The sequence below is a fragment of the Myotis lucifugus genome, unplaced genomic scaffold, assembly GCF_000147115.1.
Source record: "Myotis lucifugus unplaced genomic scaffold, Myoluc2.0 scaffold_424, whole genome shotgun sequence".
Classification (NCBI taxonomy): Eukaryota; Metazoa; Chordata; class Mammalia; order Chiroptera; family Vespertilionidae; genus Myotis; species Myotis lucifugus.
The window spans coordinates 731,857-749,626 of NW_005871472.1; the positions used below are offsets into that span (position 1 = coordinate 731,857).

Below are 17,770 nucleotides of genomic sequence, written 5' to 3' on the forward strand. Positions count from 1 at the left end.
CCCCATGCCCACCCTGACCTCCACTTGGTTTTGGTCTCCACAGCCTGGCACTTGGGAGGGACTGACCCGCACGCAGCTGCTCGCAAAGACACCCCTGGGCATCTGATACTCTATAAATAACCAAGGCCCAGTGCAGCTGGAGGCAGGACTGGAAACTCAAGGAGCTGGGTGGGGGCTGGAGGGAAGGAGGGTGGACAGGGACAGAGCTGGGGAAGCTGGGCAGCAGTGCCAGGAGGAGAAAGGAAACTGCCCAAACTTATTTTGTGACCTTGAACACCACACGTGACTTACACAGTTCCTTCCTCCATTTCTCCCTTCTTTCCTGCTCCCTATTTGTCCAATGGCGACAGTAGTGCCTGTCTGTTGTTAGAAAGCAGCATCCATAACCAAGAGCTTGAAAAGCAGAGAATGGTAAATGTCCGTCCTGTCACGAGGACCCCAGGACTTCCCAGAGTTGTTTGTCACCCCACTATCGTGAAGCGTTTTCCTTTCACAGTCTCATCTCTCTCTAGAGTCGCCCCCCCCAACCCCCATGTCATGCTTCCCAAACCCCAGTGCTGTTCCCAGAGTCCTTCCGCCTTGAGTCATCCGGCCCTGTGCCCACGATGGGCTCCTGTCACTGTAGGTGGCCTTCAGCACCTGGAGGACAAGCTACTACTTTCTATATATGGTGCTGTTTCCCTCACCCTCGTACCACCAGGGCCTGCTTTCTACCCCCTCTGTCCCCAGTGCTGCACCCCCTCTCCCCTCTCACTTCTTCCCCTACGCTGATCCTTTCTCCTCTCCAGTCTTAAATCTCAGGGTCCCTATGTCTTTTGTGTCTGAGGAAGCACCAGGGATAACTAAACGTTTTATGGCGTGTGGACTCTGCAGGCAATGTGTTCACGTGCTTTTTGCATATTATTTTATTTCCCCCAAATCATCCGAATTGCTTAGGAGCCTTAAAAAAATAAAAATAAAAATAGGATTTTCAAGTTCCTGCGCTGGAGATCTCAGTTTAGTGGATCTAGCAAGGAGCTAGAGAACCTGTTTCGTTATATAATCCCCAATTGTCCTGTTGATTAACAGTCTATGAAGAAGGATGTGCTATTGTCAACTCGGATTTTAAAAGGAGAAAACCGAGGCTTAGAGAGACTAAATAAGCTGCCCAAGATCACACAAGTGTTGAGTGGCTGAGCCGTGGCTCAAAGAGAACAGTCTAACTCAGAGCCCATACTCTTAATTCCAAACTAGACTGCTTCTCTCATTTTCTTTTGTTGGAGCCCTTCCTTCTTGCTCTGCCCTCTCTTTTCCTCAAGATATCAGCAGTTTCCATGGAACTTCTCCAGAACCTCCACGTTTTGCCTGTGTATTTTAGGATCAGTGTCTGAGTATCCGTCACTCACACTGCCCTTGCACTGCCCCCAGTTGCCTCTTCATCTTGCCAGGGAACCCCTTGCTACAGCTCTGGTGTCCCCATACAGGTCTGGCTTTCCTCCAGAGCCCCTTGCTGGGAGTCTGCCTGGCAACTGGTGACGTCACTTGAACTTGATTCTATGATTGGCTATTTTTGGCAGCGCTGCTGTTAAGTTGGCCTGATTCTTCCCCACTCCCTTACCTTGACCGGCCTTGCTGTGGAGTCAGGGCTGCCTCAGATCTGGTCCCAGCACTTGGAGTGTTCTCTGAGGGGACAGAGCTGCATGCCTAACTATGCTCAGTGCCTGCACTGGCTCTGTAGCAGAGAGTGGAGCTTGTCGAGGAATGCGTATCTGGGGCTGGAGCATAGAGTCTGGGCAGAAGATAGATGGTTGGTTAGAGGGTAAAAAATAGGAAGACAGGAAGCCTAGGTTCTTTCTAATAAGAATCTTACCATCCTCTGGAGCTTCCCTGATCCTCATCCAAGGTAGACAAAGCCTGTCTGATCTCTCACCTTTGACCCATAGGCCGAGGCAGATGTGGCCTCCCTGAACCGCCGCATTCAGCTGGTAGAGGAGGAGCTGGACCGGGCGCAGGAGCGCCTCGCTACAGCCCTGCAAAAGCTGGAGGAGGCTGAGAAGGCAGCTGATGAGAGCGAGAGGTGGGCAGGGCGTCCTCAGGGTGGAGCCAGGGAAGGGGGATGCTCTCTCTGCTGGTCCTGACCCCACCCTCACCCCTCTCTCTGCCGCACAGAGGAATGAAGGTCATTGAAAACCGAGCCATGAAGGATGAGGAAAAGATGGAGCTGCAGGAGATGCAGCTGAAGGAGGCCAAGCACATCGCTGAGGATTCAGATCGCAAATATGAGGAGGTGACAGCCCCGCTCCACTTCCTCTCACTCCCACGCTCCACACACCCCTAGTCATTCACCAGGGACCTATGCCTTCTCTCTCCTGCCTCACCTCAGGTGGCCAGGAAGCTGGTGATCCTGGAAGGAGAGCTGGAGCGCTCAGAAGAAAGAGCTGAGGTGGCTGAGAGGTAAGGTGACCCTGGGGTGGGAGTGAAACTCAGCCTGAGCCGGTGACCATGGGCACTCTGCACAGTGGGAAAGCAGTTTCTCAGACTTGGGGCCCTAGGGACAGGTCCTGTCCTCTGACCCCTACCTGCTGCCCCCAGCCGAGCCAGGCAGCTGGAGGAGGAACTTCGAACCATGGACCAGGCCCTCAAGTCCCTGATGGCCTCAGAAGAGGAGGTAGTGACCTCTCTGGACCTTTCTGGGCAATAGCGCCTTCTCTCATCTCACCTTCCCCTCCATCTCAGGCTGCTCTGTCTCATCTGCTGGGGGTCGGGAAGGGCCTGGGGCCTCCAAACACTGCCTGCTGTCACTCTCACAACTTTGCTCTTCTCTTCTCTCCTCCCCCTCCCCCACTGTGCCTCCACTGTCTCCCCCCACTGTGCCCTCACACCCCACCCTGCCACACATCCCCTGCAGTAAATGTGGGGACCTAGAGGAGGAGCTGAAAATTGTTACCAACAACTTGAAATCCCTGGAAGCCCAAGCAGACAAGGTAGAGGGGGGCAGAGGGGCAGTGAGGATGGGGTCCTGCAGGGGAGGGAGGCGATGGGCCCAGGCAGGGTGGGGCTGGATGGTCCATGGAGACAAGATCATGAGTAGCCTGCGGGGCCCAGGAGAAATGAAGGATGTGTGGAGGCAATCTACTAATGGCATGTGTATGTCCCTAAAAGTATTCCACCAAAGAAGATAAATATGAAGAGGAGATCAAACTGCTGGAGGAGAAGCTAAAAGAGGTGAGCGTCCTTCCAGTCCCCACCCTCCCATCAAGCCCCACAGTCCCTAGCAGAGACTGCCTGTAGCGGGGAGTCTGGAGACTGGGATAGAGGAAAAGGCTGACTTAAGTGATAGTGTCTGGGAGGGCCTCATTTTGGGGTCATTTCCGCATCTTGCCTTTGCTCCCAGGCTGAGACCCGAGCAGAGTTTGCCGAAAGGTCTGTGGCGAAGCTGGAGAAAACCATCGATGACCTGGAAGGTAAAGGAGGCCGCCCCTCCACCCCCAAACCGCACTCCCTGTGACTGTGAGCTCACCCCTTTTCCTCAAATCCCATTGTACAGTATCTGTGACCGATAAACTAGGGCTGTACCACCTAAGACTCCACACACTCTGGAGCTCAGTGCCTGCCGTTTAAGTCCCCGTAACCAGCGACACCTCCAGTGCTTCTTAAACTTGAGCGTCCCCCAGAGGTTTTAAAAGGCAGATTTCTGGGTCCTGCTCCGAAATGACTGCTGCCTTTGGGCTGGAGAATCTGTACGTCTAACAAGCTCTCTGTTAAAGCAGACGCTGCTGCTCGGTCCTCGGACCACAATGAGTAGCACTGATTTAGACAAGTCTGTCTCCAAGTGCAACACAGGGGAGCCATATCACAGAGACTTCTTTGTGACCTAGAGAGCTATTTGGTTTAACATCTAGGTTTGCAAGACAACATTGATGTAAAGTACTATTTTAAGCTAGATTTGGGGTAAACAGTCATGCAGGTATTTGCTAGTCTATGGCCATTTCCCACGGTCACCAACATCGTGCCTAGGACTGACTTTCCTTCCGATGGTACGATAACCCTTCACTTTCATAATTCCGGTTTCCCTCGTGTCCAGCCTTCTCAGGCAAGCCTCTGTTTTATCTCCAACTTTGTAAGACTTTAGGTCTTTCTGGCTTGAACTCTTCACTTGAAGCGAGCACTCCTGCTTGTCAAAAAGCACTGTGCCCCCAGGTCCCCAGAGGAGGCAGCAACTCCTGGCAGAAGAACCAATTTAGGGTACAGAGAAGGACAAGAGAGACAGGGGTACAGAGAAGGGAGGAGGGAGCCCTGAGGACTGACTAGCCTGCTCTCTGGCCTCTGTCTCTCACTCGTCTTTGCCCACCTCTCTCTGATTCTTGTTCTCTCTTTCCATTATCCTCTCTCCTGCCTTTCCTCTTCCCCTCTATTCCCTCTCCCCACACTCCCATCCATCCCTGGACCCCCTCCAGACGAAGTCTATGCGCAGAAGATGAAGTACAAGGCCATCAGCGAGGAGCTGGACAACGCACTCAATGACATCACCTCTCTCTGAGCCCCTCACCAGTGTGGCCCCCTCGGCCCCTTCTCTCCTCTCCTTTCTATTCTCTCTCTGAGGATGGATCAGGCAGGAGGAGAAAAGTTGCCAACACTGCATAGCCAGGCTGGGCGCAGCCTGGGAGAGCACCCATCACACGTGCTGCCCACCCTGGCACTTGCTTCTTCCTTCTACCCATCACTCCACCCTCCACCCTCCGGCCTCTACCTCTCTCTGCTGCTTAATAAACTCAACTTGGTCTCCGTGCTGTTTTCCTGTCCTCCAGAGAGCACTTCCTTCCTTTTCCCCCACAAGAGCACTGCTGAGACCTTGGCTCTTACAGACACCCCAATCTTGTGACACCCACAAAGCTCTGTGGCCCACACCAAGATCCCCTCTGCATGGCACGCACAGTCTGTCACTGTCACTGCTGCATGTGGGCATGGTATGACTCCGTCCATCACCCTGCGCTCCCGGTGCCTCTGCAGACCCAGGCCTGTCACTGACCTTGGAGCGCTGAGCTGGGCTTCCAGGATCTCAAGGAATGACCGGAAGGGAGATGGGGTGGGAAGGGGAGAGGAGTGGTAAGAAGGTTGTCAAAGGTCTGAGATGAAGTTTGGAAAAACGTTGGATGCCAGCAACGTGGGTTTTTCACTGCAGGTCTGTTTTCTGCCTTAAGTCTGTCTGTCTGTCTATCCCTCTCTTTCCTGGCTCAGTCTTTGTCCTTCCTTCTGTTTCCAACTCTCTTAAAGCTTCTCAAGAAGAATGGTAAATTAGTTTATGACTTAGGCCTTCCCATCCCACCTCCATGACCCCAGAGTCTTGAGTGAGGCATCCATGTCTGTCCTGGTCAGTTCATCCATTTGCCCCTACCATGGGGTCCCCAATCCCTGAATGCTGTGTCTTCATGTGCCTCCAACCCACTCCATGTCTGTTTGTCACACCCCCTGTCCATGCCTCCCCACGTCTGTCCCCTAGTGTCTCCCCTCCCCCTCCTCATGTGCTGCTTCCTCTCACAGAGACCTTGGCCAGTGCCAAGGAGGAGAACGTGGAGATTCACCAGACCCTCGACCAGACCCTGCTGGAACTCAACAACCTGTGAGGGTTGGCCCTGCCTCCAGCCAGGCTATAGTTGCCGCCCCAACCCAATAAAACTGACGTTACTGGCATTACAGGGCCCTCTCAGCCTTTCTTTGGTGTTGGCAATGGTGGTGGTAGTTTTCCAACGTGGAGAAGGCTGAGATGATGCCTGAGGGGAGCAATGGAGTCAGAAGGGCCCCTGAGGAGCAGGGCCTGGGTCTATGCTCTATGACGAGACTTCCTTTTTGATGGTAGCGGGGGGGTGGGGGGGGGGGCGCTCATTTAGGAGGGGTGGTGAACAGGCTGTGTAGAGCAGAGAGGCCCAGAGGGCTGGGGTTACATTCTGGCCTTGACTCCCCAAAGGGCAAAGGAGCTGCTGTCAGCACCACTGCCCCATTCCAGCAGGTGCCTGAGCCAGGCAACATAAGCTGAAGACAAAACTGCAAAGCTACACAGAATTTACTTGAGCAGGAGAAAGCCCCAAAGCCTCAATGTGATTTTAAGCCTAGACGCAGCCTGCCCTACTCCCAGTTACATACACTGGTCTACATACACATACATGCGCGCGCGCGCACACACACACACACACACACACACACACACGACCATTTCAACAATCTCAATAATTTCTGCCCCCTTCCTGATAGCAGATGACCCCCCACCACCACCACCAAAGATGTTCACACCCTAATCTTGTGAAATGTGACTTTGCATGGGAAAGGGACCTTGTGAGTCAGCTAAGATGTTTGAGATGGGGCGGTCATCCTGGGTTATCTGAATAGGCCCCATGTAACCACCAGGGTCCTTAGAAGAGGGAGGCAAAAAGGTCAAAAGTGGATGCGGGAGATGTGACAATGGAGCAAAGTGATGCAGGGGCCACAAGCCAAGGAATGTGTGGCTTCCAGAAGCTGAAAAGGGCAGGGAAACACTCTCTGATCAATGCCCAGGCCTGCCAACACCTGGACTTTAGCCCTTAAAATTCATTTTGGACTTCTCACCTCCAGAAGTCTAAGTGAATAAATTCACATTGCCATTGAGATGGTGATAATTTGTTATAGCAGCAGTAGGAAATAGACACACTATCCTGATTTAGGGAACAAAGCTACCTTCCACATATTTTATTAGAAACATTTATTTAAAAAAAATCTTTGGTCACTAAAAAGGAAGTGGTGTAATAGGCAGGACAGACCCAAGTCTCCAGCTCCCCTCAGATTCCTCTGGCTGGCTTCTCGGCACATTCTCCAAGTTCCAGGCCTCTAGGCCACAGTCTCGGTGACCTCTGCTGGATGGTAGCTAACGGTCCCTTTGGTCCCACTTGGATGTCTACACGACAGGGAAGCCTAATCAGAAAACTGGCCCAGGACCAGCTCATTTGTGCAATTTGCATGAAGCTGTTCTGGACTCCACACAGGAAGTGGGGGTTGTGCCGGAGGGACAGGGTCAGTACAATACATACTTTTGCTGCCTTCTCATTTGCACAAGAAAGGCGAGGCTGGTCACAGCAAAGAGAATGCCAAAAACCAGGGCCAGGATGTCACCTGTAGGGAGAGGAGAGACTGCCTCAGGGTGTGAGAGCCAGTAGGGTCCCCTCAGGGCCTACTTCCCTGTGCCTGTATCCCCAACCCAGCCCTAAATTCTCCAGCTGCCCCCAGCATATCAGAATCTAGAAGAGACCAGCAAAGGGATGGAGATGAATGGGGAAAATAAGCACCTTTTTTTCCTCCCTAAAAATAAAGTAAAAGAGGTCATTTGGGAAAAAGACATGCTAGATTTTTGAACAACGCTTGCCGTGGGGGACAGTAAAGGACCCCCCACCATGATCTGACTCTATCCTGTTGGGTTTGGAGGTCTGTTCTGCAGAAAAGGAAGGGCAGTAGACTGTGGTCCTGACTAGTCCCTGGGACTAAACTGTGCCCAGGGTCGTCCCCAGCGTCAGGAGCCAGAGGAGAGGCGCAGACTCACCAGCAGCGAGGCAGGAGTTCAGGTGGACTGAAGAGAAAAGGGAGACATTAGAGCCGGGGCTGTGACCACCAGTGACGGACAAATGAGGGCACAGGGGAGGACGCGAGACCTGGGCTGGGCAGCAGTGACACGGGGTACCAGACAAAGCCGCACCTGGCTGAACAGTCTCAACAGTCCGCTCCGCTCCAGGAGGGAAGGAGGCCTCGATCGTTCGCCCATTCAGAGGCTGCGTGGCTCGGAAGTTCAGCTGTAGCCGAGAGCCCTCAGCTCCCCACAGGGAGTCAGAGAGGGTGTGGAGCTATGGAGGTCATTAGGCAGTGGAAGGAGGGCCCAAGACAAGGAAGCAGATCAGAGGCCTATTCACAGACAGTACCTCAGGTCTCCACCCTCCATGCCCCTTCTCTCTCCCACACCGCCCTTTCATTATGCCTCCTCTTTCTATACCCCTCCCCCAAAACCCCTACGTGTTCCAGCCCCACCTGCTTAGCACTCAGTCTCACTGTCTGGTTGAAAACAGTCCAGATGACCCCTTGGGCACAGGGGGGTGTGGTCAGAGACCCCTCATATCGGAAGTAGCGGCTGAGATCCGAGGGCAGCAGTGCAGATACGTCCAGTCCTGGCACCCAAGTCTCTGAGTCTGCGGAGAGGACCTGTGCTGGAAGCTCACCTAGACGGCCCCCCTCCAAAGCTCTGGGTATAGGGATAGGGATACAGTTTCATATCGCGGAAGCCACGGTGACTCAGTTCCCTGAGACCACTTCTTCACTAAGGGCATCCCTTCCCCAAACTCAGCACAAGACAACTCAGGAGCAAGCGAAGGGCTCTGGAGCCGCGCAGAGGGAGAGAATTGCGCCGTAGTTGCTCCCTCTGAGTCTTCATTCTCACTTTGCCTACTACGGTACATGCTGGACCACACAGTGAAGCTCAGAGAACATAAAAAAAGGAAAATGAGCTGAATAACTTCTAATCTAAATAAATATAAATAACCATAAAAAAACACACACACAACACACAAAAACTGAAAAAGCACAGCTCCTTGTATTTTAGCAAAACTTAACATCCAGCTGGGTGAGATTCAAAATGACCCAGAATGACTGAGAAGAAAAAGATTTCCAACAAAAGTATTTACATATTTAAAATATGTGATGCTCGCCCGGCCGGCAAGGCTCAGTGGTTGAGCATTGACCTATGAACCAGGAGGAGGTCAAGGTTCAATTCCTGGTCAGGGCACATGCCCAGGTTTTAGGCTCGACCCCCAGTGTGGGGCGTGCAGGAGGCAGCCGATCAATGATTCTCTCTCATCATTGATGTTTCTATCTCTCTCTCTCCCTCTCCCTTCCTCTTTGACTTCCATAGCTCCACACCATCTCTGGCTCCCCGTGGGGACCTGAGGACTCTTGGCTACAAATGAACTTCCAAGCCACGCAGCCTTTCAATAAAAAATAATAAATAAAAAAATATAAAAATATGTGATGCTTATGAAGAATAGATAGTTCTCAGGAAAATTTGAGCTCCCCAGACTCAACTCCAGAAGTTCCAAACACATTTTTGTTTTTGGTCTTATTTGGTTTTTGCCTTATTTTGGTTTTTTATTCGGTGTTTGGTTTTAAACCATAAAACCTGTGGGCGGAAGTTTGCTTTTGCGTGTTTGCCTCTGTTCAGCTTCATAGCTATTATCAAGATCATAGTCGTCCAGCTCACACATCAACCCTCTGCCTGTGGGAGAGACCCCATCTGCATACCTTCCTCGGCGACTTCTTCCAAATGAGACAGCAGCTGCTCATAGGCGCTGTTTTCTTCTGGGCCTTCCTAGGAGATGACAGTGCAGGAAGGTAATACATGCATCTGGGCCATGGCTAGCGGCCTGAAGGTGAGGTGGGGTTCCCAGAGTGTTGCTGGGGGAAACACAAAATCTTATGCATTATTACTCAGAGTTGACTTACTCTGCGAACTAACCCAACAAGCGCTGCAGGCTAGTGTGCGATAGCAAATCGGAGGAGGAGGTGGAGGAGGGTGGGTCACTAAGACACAAGGCCTTCATGACCTGGGCCCCACTCCTGAAAACCATAATGACCTTTGTCCTCATGTTACCTCTGCATTCACCTTAATAATTCATGTGATTGACTTGGAGCAAGGACGTGTTCTTTCCGAGGCACTTCTCTGAACTTTGTACTTTGAGGTTGGCCTTCAGGAGTCAGTTAGGGTGTGAATGACCTAGCACGTGTCTCAACGTCTCTTCATTTACCAGCTTCCTCTAATCACTGTGTGTGTAGCCTTACTCATTACAGGTCCAAAGAAAAGAGGCCACTGAATGTTCCTCTAGACTTGATTGCATTTCACAAAGGGGGTATTATTGTTATCGGGGCATTAAAGAAATCACTCCTCTTGATGTCCCCTTTATTGCATCTGTCATCCCCTGAGTGGGCCATATTCTGAGTCTTTGCACATACCATTTGCTCTGCATGAACATCTTTTCTTTCCCACTAGTGAAGTCTTCACGTTTCACCTCCTCCGAGAAGCCTTCCTGACCACCTCTTTTACTCTGTCCTTGGTGTATGTCTACCTGTGGGCCGCCGTCACTGGCTGTGGACTCATAGAGACAAGGACCCACGGTTTCGAATCCTTTGTTAGGCCCAGTGCCTCCCTCACAGTGGCGTTGAATGAATGAACTAATGAGTGAATGAGGATAAGCAGGTGCCAGGGTGAGTGTGCTGGGATGGGGCAAATACACTGAGCCTGGGGGCTTGGGGAGGACGGTGTGGGGGACGTCCAGGGCTCGTACCTGCAGAAAGGCGGCCAGCACGGCCAGGCCCCCTGGGCGCCCCAAGGCCTCCTCAACTTTGGCAAATGCAGTGCTGAGGTGAACCACGTGGATCTGGAGAGGACAGGAGGACAGGTGGTAGGAATGGGCAAGATCCGCTCGCCAGCGCCCCCCTTCGCCCCGCTGCAGACAGCTGCACGCTCACCTCGGCAGGGAAACGGTGGCCGCCAACCGTGTGCTCCGAGCCGGGGCGACCCGCAGACCCCCAGTGCAGATGCAACTGCAGGGCCCGGTACTCCCGCCCGGGACCCAGGGCCATCTCCAGCCCGGGAGGCAGAGTCAGCTGCACTGCGAGGGAGAGCCGGTGAGCCGGTGAGTGGGCTCGGCGCCCCGAGAGCCAGCCTCGTCCCCCAGCACAGCAGGGACTGTGCCCAGGAACCAGGGAGCCCCGCCCCTTCCCTAAGGCTCCGCCCCGGGCCGCCTCACCGGTGTGGCCATTGTTTCGGAGGCGCAGTTCGGGGAGAGGCGGGAGCTCAAAGCCTAGGAGTTCCAGGGGTCCCAGGGCGGGGCAAAAAGCCGTGTGCTCCGGGCGGATGTCCACCGGGGACTGGAAGCGGCCGGCGCAGGTTGGGGACACCTGGGGCCAGGGCGGGTCGCCTGTGGTAGGAGTATGAACAGGAGTCTAGTGATAAGATCAGGAACTTTGAGGGAAGCGGGATAGAAAAAGTGAGGAGGTGGAGTCTGAAGACACTGGGGCGGGAAATAGAAATCGGACAGATGTGGATGCGGTGCGTGGGACGCCCAGGACTAGATTATGGTTGGGGGTCAGATCAGCAGGCGTGGGTGCCCAGATTGGGGCTGTGCGGGCGGGGCGGTTGTCTCACCTCCATAGCGCCAATGACTGTGGTCATCCCCTGCATGAATGAGAAGGGTTAGGAGTGCGATCTTTGAGCCCAGACCCTCCCCGCTGGCCAGAACGAGGTGGGGGGCCCCCTCACTAGCCGGGCTTCACAAACCCAGACGCCTTACAGAGGCACAGCAGGGAACAGAAATGCCTAAAGCTGAGATCCTAAGGGCCCTCCAGTTTGCAGCCACTGTGTTAGTAAAATGGGGGGGAGGGGGGGGAAGGCCTCAGTCCCAGGCCCAAATCAGTAGAGCATCTTTCCTTTCTCCCTTACCTGTCCCTCCTCCCCACTCATCCCCCTTCCCTTTCTGGTCTCCAACTCTTTTCCGGAAATTCCTGGCTTGGGAGTCAAGGTGCCAGGGCCCCTACTGGCTACTTCCTTCTTCCCAGGTCTGTTTCCTCACCTGCAAACTGAGGATGAGGTGACCTCCACAAGCCCTCCTGCGCTTCCCCCGGAGCCCCCCTCTTTCCTCTTCGCTCCCCTCATACGCTTACTCCTCCCTACCTACATTTTCTCTCTTTTCATGTTTCTAGTATCTTTCTCCTCTCCAACCTTCCCCTTTCGTTCCCACCTCTTCCTACTATCTCTTTCCATCTGTGCCTCATTCCTGTCTCCCCACCATCCCCTTTTAGCTCTGAAAGGGGAAAGGGTCTGGTATCACCGGAACCCTGGGGTTGGGAAAGGCCACTGTTGGCGAACAGGCTCCTCTCCCCTGAACAACCCCTGCCTGGGCGGGAGTTTGGGGAAAGGAAGCACACGCCTCCTGGAGCCTAGATTTGGAGGGCTGACGACCACTTACCTTTGTTGTTCCTGTGAGTGTCCCCGGGAGCCGTAGTGGGTAGATCCTCTACCTTCAGAGAGTCCTCTTCTGCTTCAGTCTTCACTCCAGGCGTGTCCTCCTCTCCAGGCAGATCCTCTTCACTGGGCAGGTCCTCCTCGCCCAGTGGATCATCTTCCCCAGATGAATCTCCTCCCATGGAGGGAGTCCCCTGCATCCGGGATAGGCGCTGGGGATGGGTAGGTACCAAGAGCAGCAGTAACAGCAGCAGCTGCACAGTGGGGCCTGGAGCAGGAGCTGAGATCTGCAGAGGGAGCCAGGGACTGGGGCCCAGGGGAGCCATGTGGCTGACTGTACGGTGTCCCAGACACGGTGTGTACGGGGTGTACGTGCATTGGAAACAGGAGCTGGGTGGGGGAGGAGCAAGCCTGGAGGGGAGCAGGCTGACTCACAGAGTTCCCTTTTGTAGAGATGGAGCCAAAGTCCCTCGGTTCTGCCTGGCCCTGTGCCCCCTCCTCCATACCATAGCCCGGATTGGGGTGGAGTGAGGGCAGGTGTGTGCGTAGGCACAAGGTTATCGGGGTCATGGTGTAAGCCTGGAACTTAAGGCACCACCTGGCACTGCGCAGGCTTCCCTGGCACCACCAGGCTGCCTGCCAGCCAGCCTCAGCTAACCCTGGCCTGCCTCCCAGCCCCAAGCAGGGAAGGGGAAAGACAGCGAGAGGGGAGCAGACCATGTGTGCATCCCCTGCCCAGCCAGGGAGCTGGTGAAGGGGTAGGCCAAGCTGCCGCAGGAGCTCTGGGAGGGGGGTGGATGGGTAGGTGGGGGGTTAATTTGAGTATGAATGGAAAACTGAGTATATGTATGAGAGGGACTCTGATGGGTGTAAAGTAAATTTGGTTTTCATCATATTACACTTCTGCTCAAAAACTTTCATTGCCTTCCTACGGTCTATCAAAGTATCTTCCATCTGCCCATCTTCTCTCTCTAGTTGACTTCCACATCCCTGCAAAATCTTACCCAAGATACCTTCCCATCTCATCTCTTCCTACTGTCCCTCATATTCCAGCCAAATTAAACCATTCATTTTTTCCCCAAATGACCGCCTTCCTTCATATAGTTCTCACTACTGGGAATGCCTGCCATTCACGCTTTTAAAAATTTTTTTAATTGATTTTTAAAAAATATGTCATTGACTTTTTAGAGAGAGAGGAAGGGAGATAGAACCATCCACGAGAGAGAATCATTGATCGGCTATCTCCTGTATGCCCCTTATTGGGAATCAAGCCCACAACCCAGGCATGTGCCCTGACTGGGAATCAAACCGGCAACCTTCAAGTGCACCGGGAGACGCTCAAACAACTGAGCCACACAGGCCAGGGCAGCCATTCACTCTTATCGGTAACAAATATTGATTTAGCATATAACATATGTCAGGCACTGGGCTAGAAGTGTGACTAAGATGCAGCTGCTGTCCTGAGGAGCTCATGTCCAGGGAGTGAGAGCAAACACTACCACAAGATTTAGGGGAGAGAGTTGGTTCTGCCTCAGAAGGTAATGCAGAAGCAGGAAGATTCGGTCAGGGCTGTGAAGAAGTAGAAGTTCAATTCGGTAATAACGATGGGGAGGATGGTATTCTGGGAAAAGGGGAGGCATCAAATATTTTGGGAGAATGACAGAATGCAATTCCCATATTAGGTCATGTTGAGGACTGGAGCATGGATTGGAGGGGGAGAGTGGGTGCTAGGAGACAAATGAGAGGACCCCAATATGGGCTTGGGGTTCCCAGTCTCTGCCTACTCATTTAACGAACATTTATTGACCCTCCTCCAATCCTCCAGGTACTGTTCTAGGCCCTAGGGATACAGCATTGGACTGGAAACAGCCTCTACTGTTCTGTAGCTCACACTGTAGTAAGGCCCCTATGGCTTCAACAAAGCAAATCAGAGTAAGGCCATCACAGGAGGTTGATATCTGAAATTAACATTCAGTAGGTATTGTGCATCTGTGTGATTGTAAAAGGTAATTAAATATTTTGAAATATTTCTGATTCTGTTGGTAACTAGCCCCTCACTCCAGAGTGCTCCTGCTACCCCAGCTCCTTCTTGGGGACTCTCCCAACCCCCTCATGACCTCTTATCACAGCAGGGCTCCAGAACCCACTAGAATGCCTGAGCCAGCTTCCACTCAGATGAATCAGTGTTTGTGCACACACTACCATGTTAAATAGTTTTACTATCTCCCCTGTCTAAATCCCTTCTATTATTCAAGGCTCAGCTCAAAGGCCACTTCTTCCAGGAAGTCTTTCTTGATTAACTCTGCACTAAAGGAAGAGATTTCTGGTGCCTCAGCCACCACAGTGCTTTGCCTGCCCTCGCTAATAACCTTGCCCACCATCTTATTCATATTAAGATGATTTATGATGCTTTATCTGTTCTAATACCTTAGCTCCATAAAGGCAGGGTTCAGTATTTGATTGATTGAGTCATTCTTTTATTCAATAGTCATTATTGAGCATTTTTCTCTCTGTAGATCACCTTGCCTGGACTTGAGAAAACCAAATTGACTAAGCTGACTTCCTTGCCCTCAGGGAAAGGAGCTCTTCGTCAATAACCTGTGCATGTTGAACCGCAACTGTTCCAGGAACATAATACCACATTTTTTTTTTTAATTTTGAAAGGCATTTTGGGGGTCAGAGGAGATTAGCTAAAGGAGCTAAGTTCTATGGTCTTAAGTCTAAGGCCTTAGGTTCTCCTCGTCCCCAGGACCCCATGCTTTTTATGATACCACATTTTTATGGCACCCCATTTTATGCCTTGTCAGAGTGACTGCTATACTGTATACCGAAAGCTTACATGGCTGAACAACAGCTGTTCTTGAAGCAGTCATTTTAGAAAGTAATTAGTCTAACCATCTAGATTGCCATTTCTGGAGCCAAATTAAGAGCCCTCCATCGATGGCAGTTTGATCCAGTGTGCACATTGGATGGTCACCTCATTGACTTGGTCAGCTGTGTTGTCAGCACCCTGGTTGGCCCCTGAAACATGGAAGGTCCATGGGAATATCTAAATCGAATGGACCTGGACAAGATGGAGTGTGGAAACAAGTAATCTAGTTGAGGCGGAGAGGTTCTGGGAAGCACAGGAGACAGAAACACCACGCTAACTGGAGTCTGGGGTCCTTATGTCCGGACATCTTTCTTCAACACTAACCCCCGCTCTATTTCATTTTCCCTCTTTCCAAATAGTCTGAATGTTTCCATCTTTTTCCTTTTTAGGTCTCTGTCAGGATCTCTTTGCATATTTCTCTGTGCCATTCTGTGTGTCCACACACCTCCCTGCCCTCTCTGCTGCTCTCTCTCAGTAGTTCAGAGTCCAGAGCTGTGTCCAGGTGCAGATCTCTCTTTGTTATAGCTCCCTGACTTCCCAAATGCCATTCTGCATGGTGCTGCCTCTCTCTTGGGTTCTCTGTCTCTGTGTGTGACTGTGTCTTTGGTCTGGGTGGGGAATGTGGACTGTGACCTGGGATCGTACCTTCCCAGCTGGGAGTCTGCCAAACTCCAAAACAGGTTTGAGCTCCCAGAGTCTTGTTCCCTGAGCCTCCCCAGGTTGGGACAGAGTGTACTCAGGACTGATCGACTGAGCCCCCCCCGCCCCACCTGGTGCACAACCTTAGTTAAGGCCAAGTCTTCGGTCATTAAGGTCTGTTCGCAAGGAGGGAGCTATTCGCTGGTGAGGAGGAGAAAAAGCCTCCCACTCCCCGGCCATGGATTAGAAGCAGAGACAGATCAAAGGCCTTCTGGGGCCTTGAGGCCGACCTGTAGTTCTGGCCGACCTCATCATCTGTGTGATTTCATAGGACTTCTGTGACAAACTACCACCAACTGGGGGGCTCAGAACAACAGAATTTTTCTCTCTCGGGAAGCCAGAAATCCGAAATCAAAGTGTTGGCAGGGCCCTGCTCCTTCTGAAAGCTTTAGAGCCTCTTCTAGCTTCTGGGGCTCCAGGAATTCCGTGGCCTGCGGCTGCATAACTCCAATCACTGCCTTCAACTTCACAGGGCCTTCTCCCTGTCTCCCCACTGGTGCCTCTTTTAGGAACACGTCAATGGCTAGGGTCCACCAAGGTAACCCAGAATGATCGTATTTCAAGATTTTTAGCTTAATTACATCTGCAAAGACCCCTTTTTCAAATAAGTTCATCATCACAGGCTGCTGGGGTTAGGGTGTGGACATATCTTTATGGGGACCACCATTTAGCCCACTATGACATTAGCCATTTAGAACTGATATTAGCCATTTTTAGCACAGGATGAGAAGAAATGGGTTGGTGTTGGAAAGTCTCATGCCTTCTGCCCTCATCCCTCTTCATAGTCTTTGTAGGCAGTTTCCTCCACTTCCATGGTTTCTACAAGGTCATGACAGACAAGTATCCCGGGGTTGGACTCTCTTCTCCACATCAGATCCATAAGCACCTGCCTAATTAACATCCTACATCCTTGGTGATATTATTGAGTTGCTGGATTAAGCTAACCCTACCTGCATCTGGACTTTTCAGTTGCATAAGCTAATAAAATATCTTATCGTTTAGCCACTTTGAGTTTACTATTACTTATGACATAGTCTTGCTGGTATAAATTCCCTCCATGGCTTGGCCTCTCTCCAGTCTCCTTTTTCATCACTCTCTCCTTTGCAATCTATGCTCTAATCTTACTGAACTTCTAGCAGTTCCTTGAATGCACTGTGTGTGTGTTATCTCCAAACTTGGTTCATGCTGTTTGTCTCTCTCACCTCTACTCTACTGCCAACCCTGCCCCACCAGGTTTTGCTCATCCTTCAGGTATCAATTCACATTGTTACTTCCTCCAAGGAGCCTTCCCTGACTCCTAGATGGGGTCACTCCTGCCTGCATAAAAGCCTATACATCTTTTGTAATGTTTATCCCACTTTATGGCGACTCCTTATCATGTCTGCCATGCTAGACTATCAGCATCAATAACAGCAGAGGCCGTATTTCATTATCCATTGTTTCATCTCCATGCCTAGCACAGGATGTGGCATATAAGAGGCATTTAATTCTTGTGGAATAACTGATAATTATTGTTCAAAGCATCACTAGGGCTTCTCCAGCATCCAGTGAGTTGAAAGCAGAGGCTGAGGGTAATTAAAGAATAGAGAGGTGGTGGCTGCCTTCTGACCTTCTCCCACTGGTCCTGCCTTCCTTTGGCTTTGGGCATTGAGTTGGGAGTAGAGAGTCTGTCTGTTCCAGGTAGACTATGGGGTGTGCCTGACTTGCTCTGGGGGAGACGTGGTCTCCAGGAAATCAGTTGTCTCTCATTATACTCAGTGTGTCTTCTCGACATTTCCCTCTTCTTCCTCCCCAGTCTGAGCTCACAGTCGGTTCTATAAAGCACCCTCACACACTGGCAGCACACCCAAACGCACCCACCACCACTGCACCCCAAGGTGCTGTGCTGTGTTCTCATCAACTGGGCTCACAGCGATACCAATCACCATGGAATTATCTGTCCCCTTCCTCACTTGAGATCTTAGTGCAAACCGTCCCACATTCTCCTGAGACCAGGCTTCCCGCTATACGGTCTCACTAGTCTCCTTGGAATCCGTTCCAAGGTACAGTCTGACCCAAATTCTCTCTTTCCTCCACCAAGCCCATCAAGCTGTTTCTCCCTGATCTAAGACCAGCATTTTTCCTTTCTTGGAATTTTTAGAATGTCAGAGAGCTAGAGGAGACCTCAGGTCCCTGACAGTAACTTGGTTCTTGGC

The 17,770-nt window shown here is 51.8% G+C and overlaps 2 protein-coding genes across 3 annotated transcripts in view; one reads left to right on the forward strand and one right to left on the reverse strand.

Moving 5' to 3' along the window:
* The window catches only part of TPM2 (tropomyosin 2), a 7,583-nt gene extending 1,912 nt beyond the window's left edge, over positions 1-5,671 (forward strand). The window contains exons 2-8 of the mRNA XM_006102712.3: positions 1,923-2,056; positions 2,149-2,266; positions 2,363-2,433; positions 2,888-2,963; positions 3,142-3,204; positions 3,374-3,443; positions 5,521-5,671. Coding sequence (XP_006102774.2) covers positions 1,923-2,056; positions 2,149-2,266; positions 2,363-2,433; positions 2,888-2,963; positions 3,142-3,204; positions 3,374-3,443; positions 5,521-5,603 — 615 coding nt within the window. The 3' untranslated portion in view covers positions 5,604-5,671. The remainder of the gene's footprint in view (positions 1-1,922; positions 2,057-2,148; positions 2,267-2,362; positions 2,434-2,887; positions 2,964-3,141; positions 3,205-3,373; positions 3,444-5,520) is intronic.
* Positions 5,672-6,665: 994 nt separating this feature from the next.
* On the reverse strand, positions 6,666-12,458 carry CA9 (carbonic anhydrase 9). Of its 2 annotated transcripts, XM_006102713.3 has the most exons (11): positions 12,009-12,441; positions 11,189-11,218; positions 10,791-10,961; positions 10,510-10,652; positions 10,326-10,418; positions 9,286-9,352; positions 8,023-8,180; positions 7,697-7,841; positions 7,544-7,570; positions 7,038-7,119; positions 6,666-6,904 (listed from the first exon to the last, which is right to left on the reverse strand). In XM_006102713.3, the coding sequence occupies exons 1-11, from the start codon at positions 12,328-12,330 to the stop codon at positions 6,838-6,840; spliced, it is 1,305 nt and encodes a 434-aa protein (XP_006102775.1). In that variant the 5' UTR covers positions 12,331-12,441; the 3' UTR covers positions 6,666-6,837. The 2 variants fall into 2 exon arrangements, with proteins under 2 accessions (XP_006102775.1, XP_023599808.1); XM_023744040.1 differs by lacking the exons at positions 7,697-7,841; positions 8,023-8,180 and having other exon boundaries at positions 12,009-12,458.
* Positions 12,459-17,770: the final 5,312 nt, after the last annotated feature.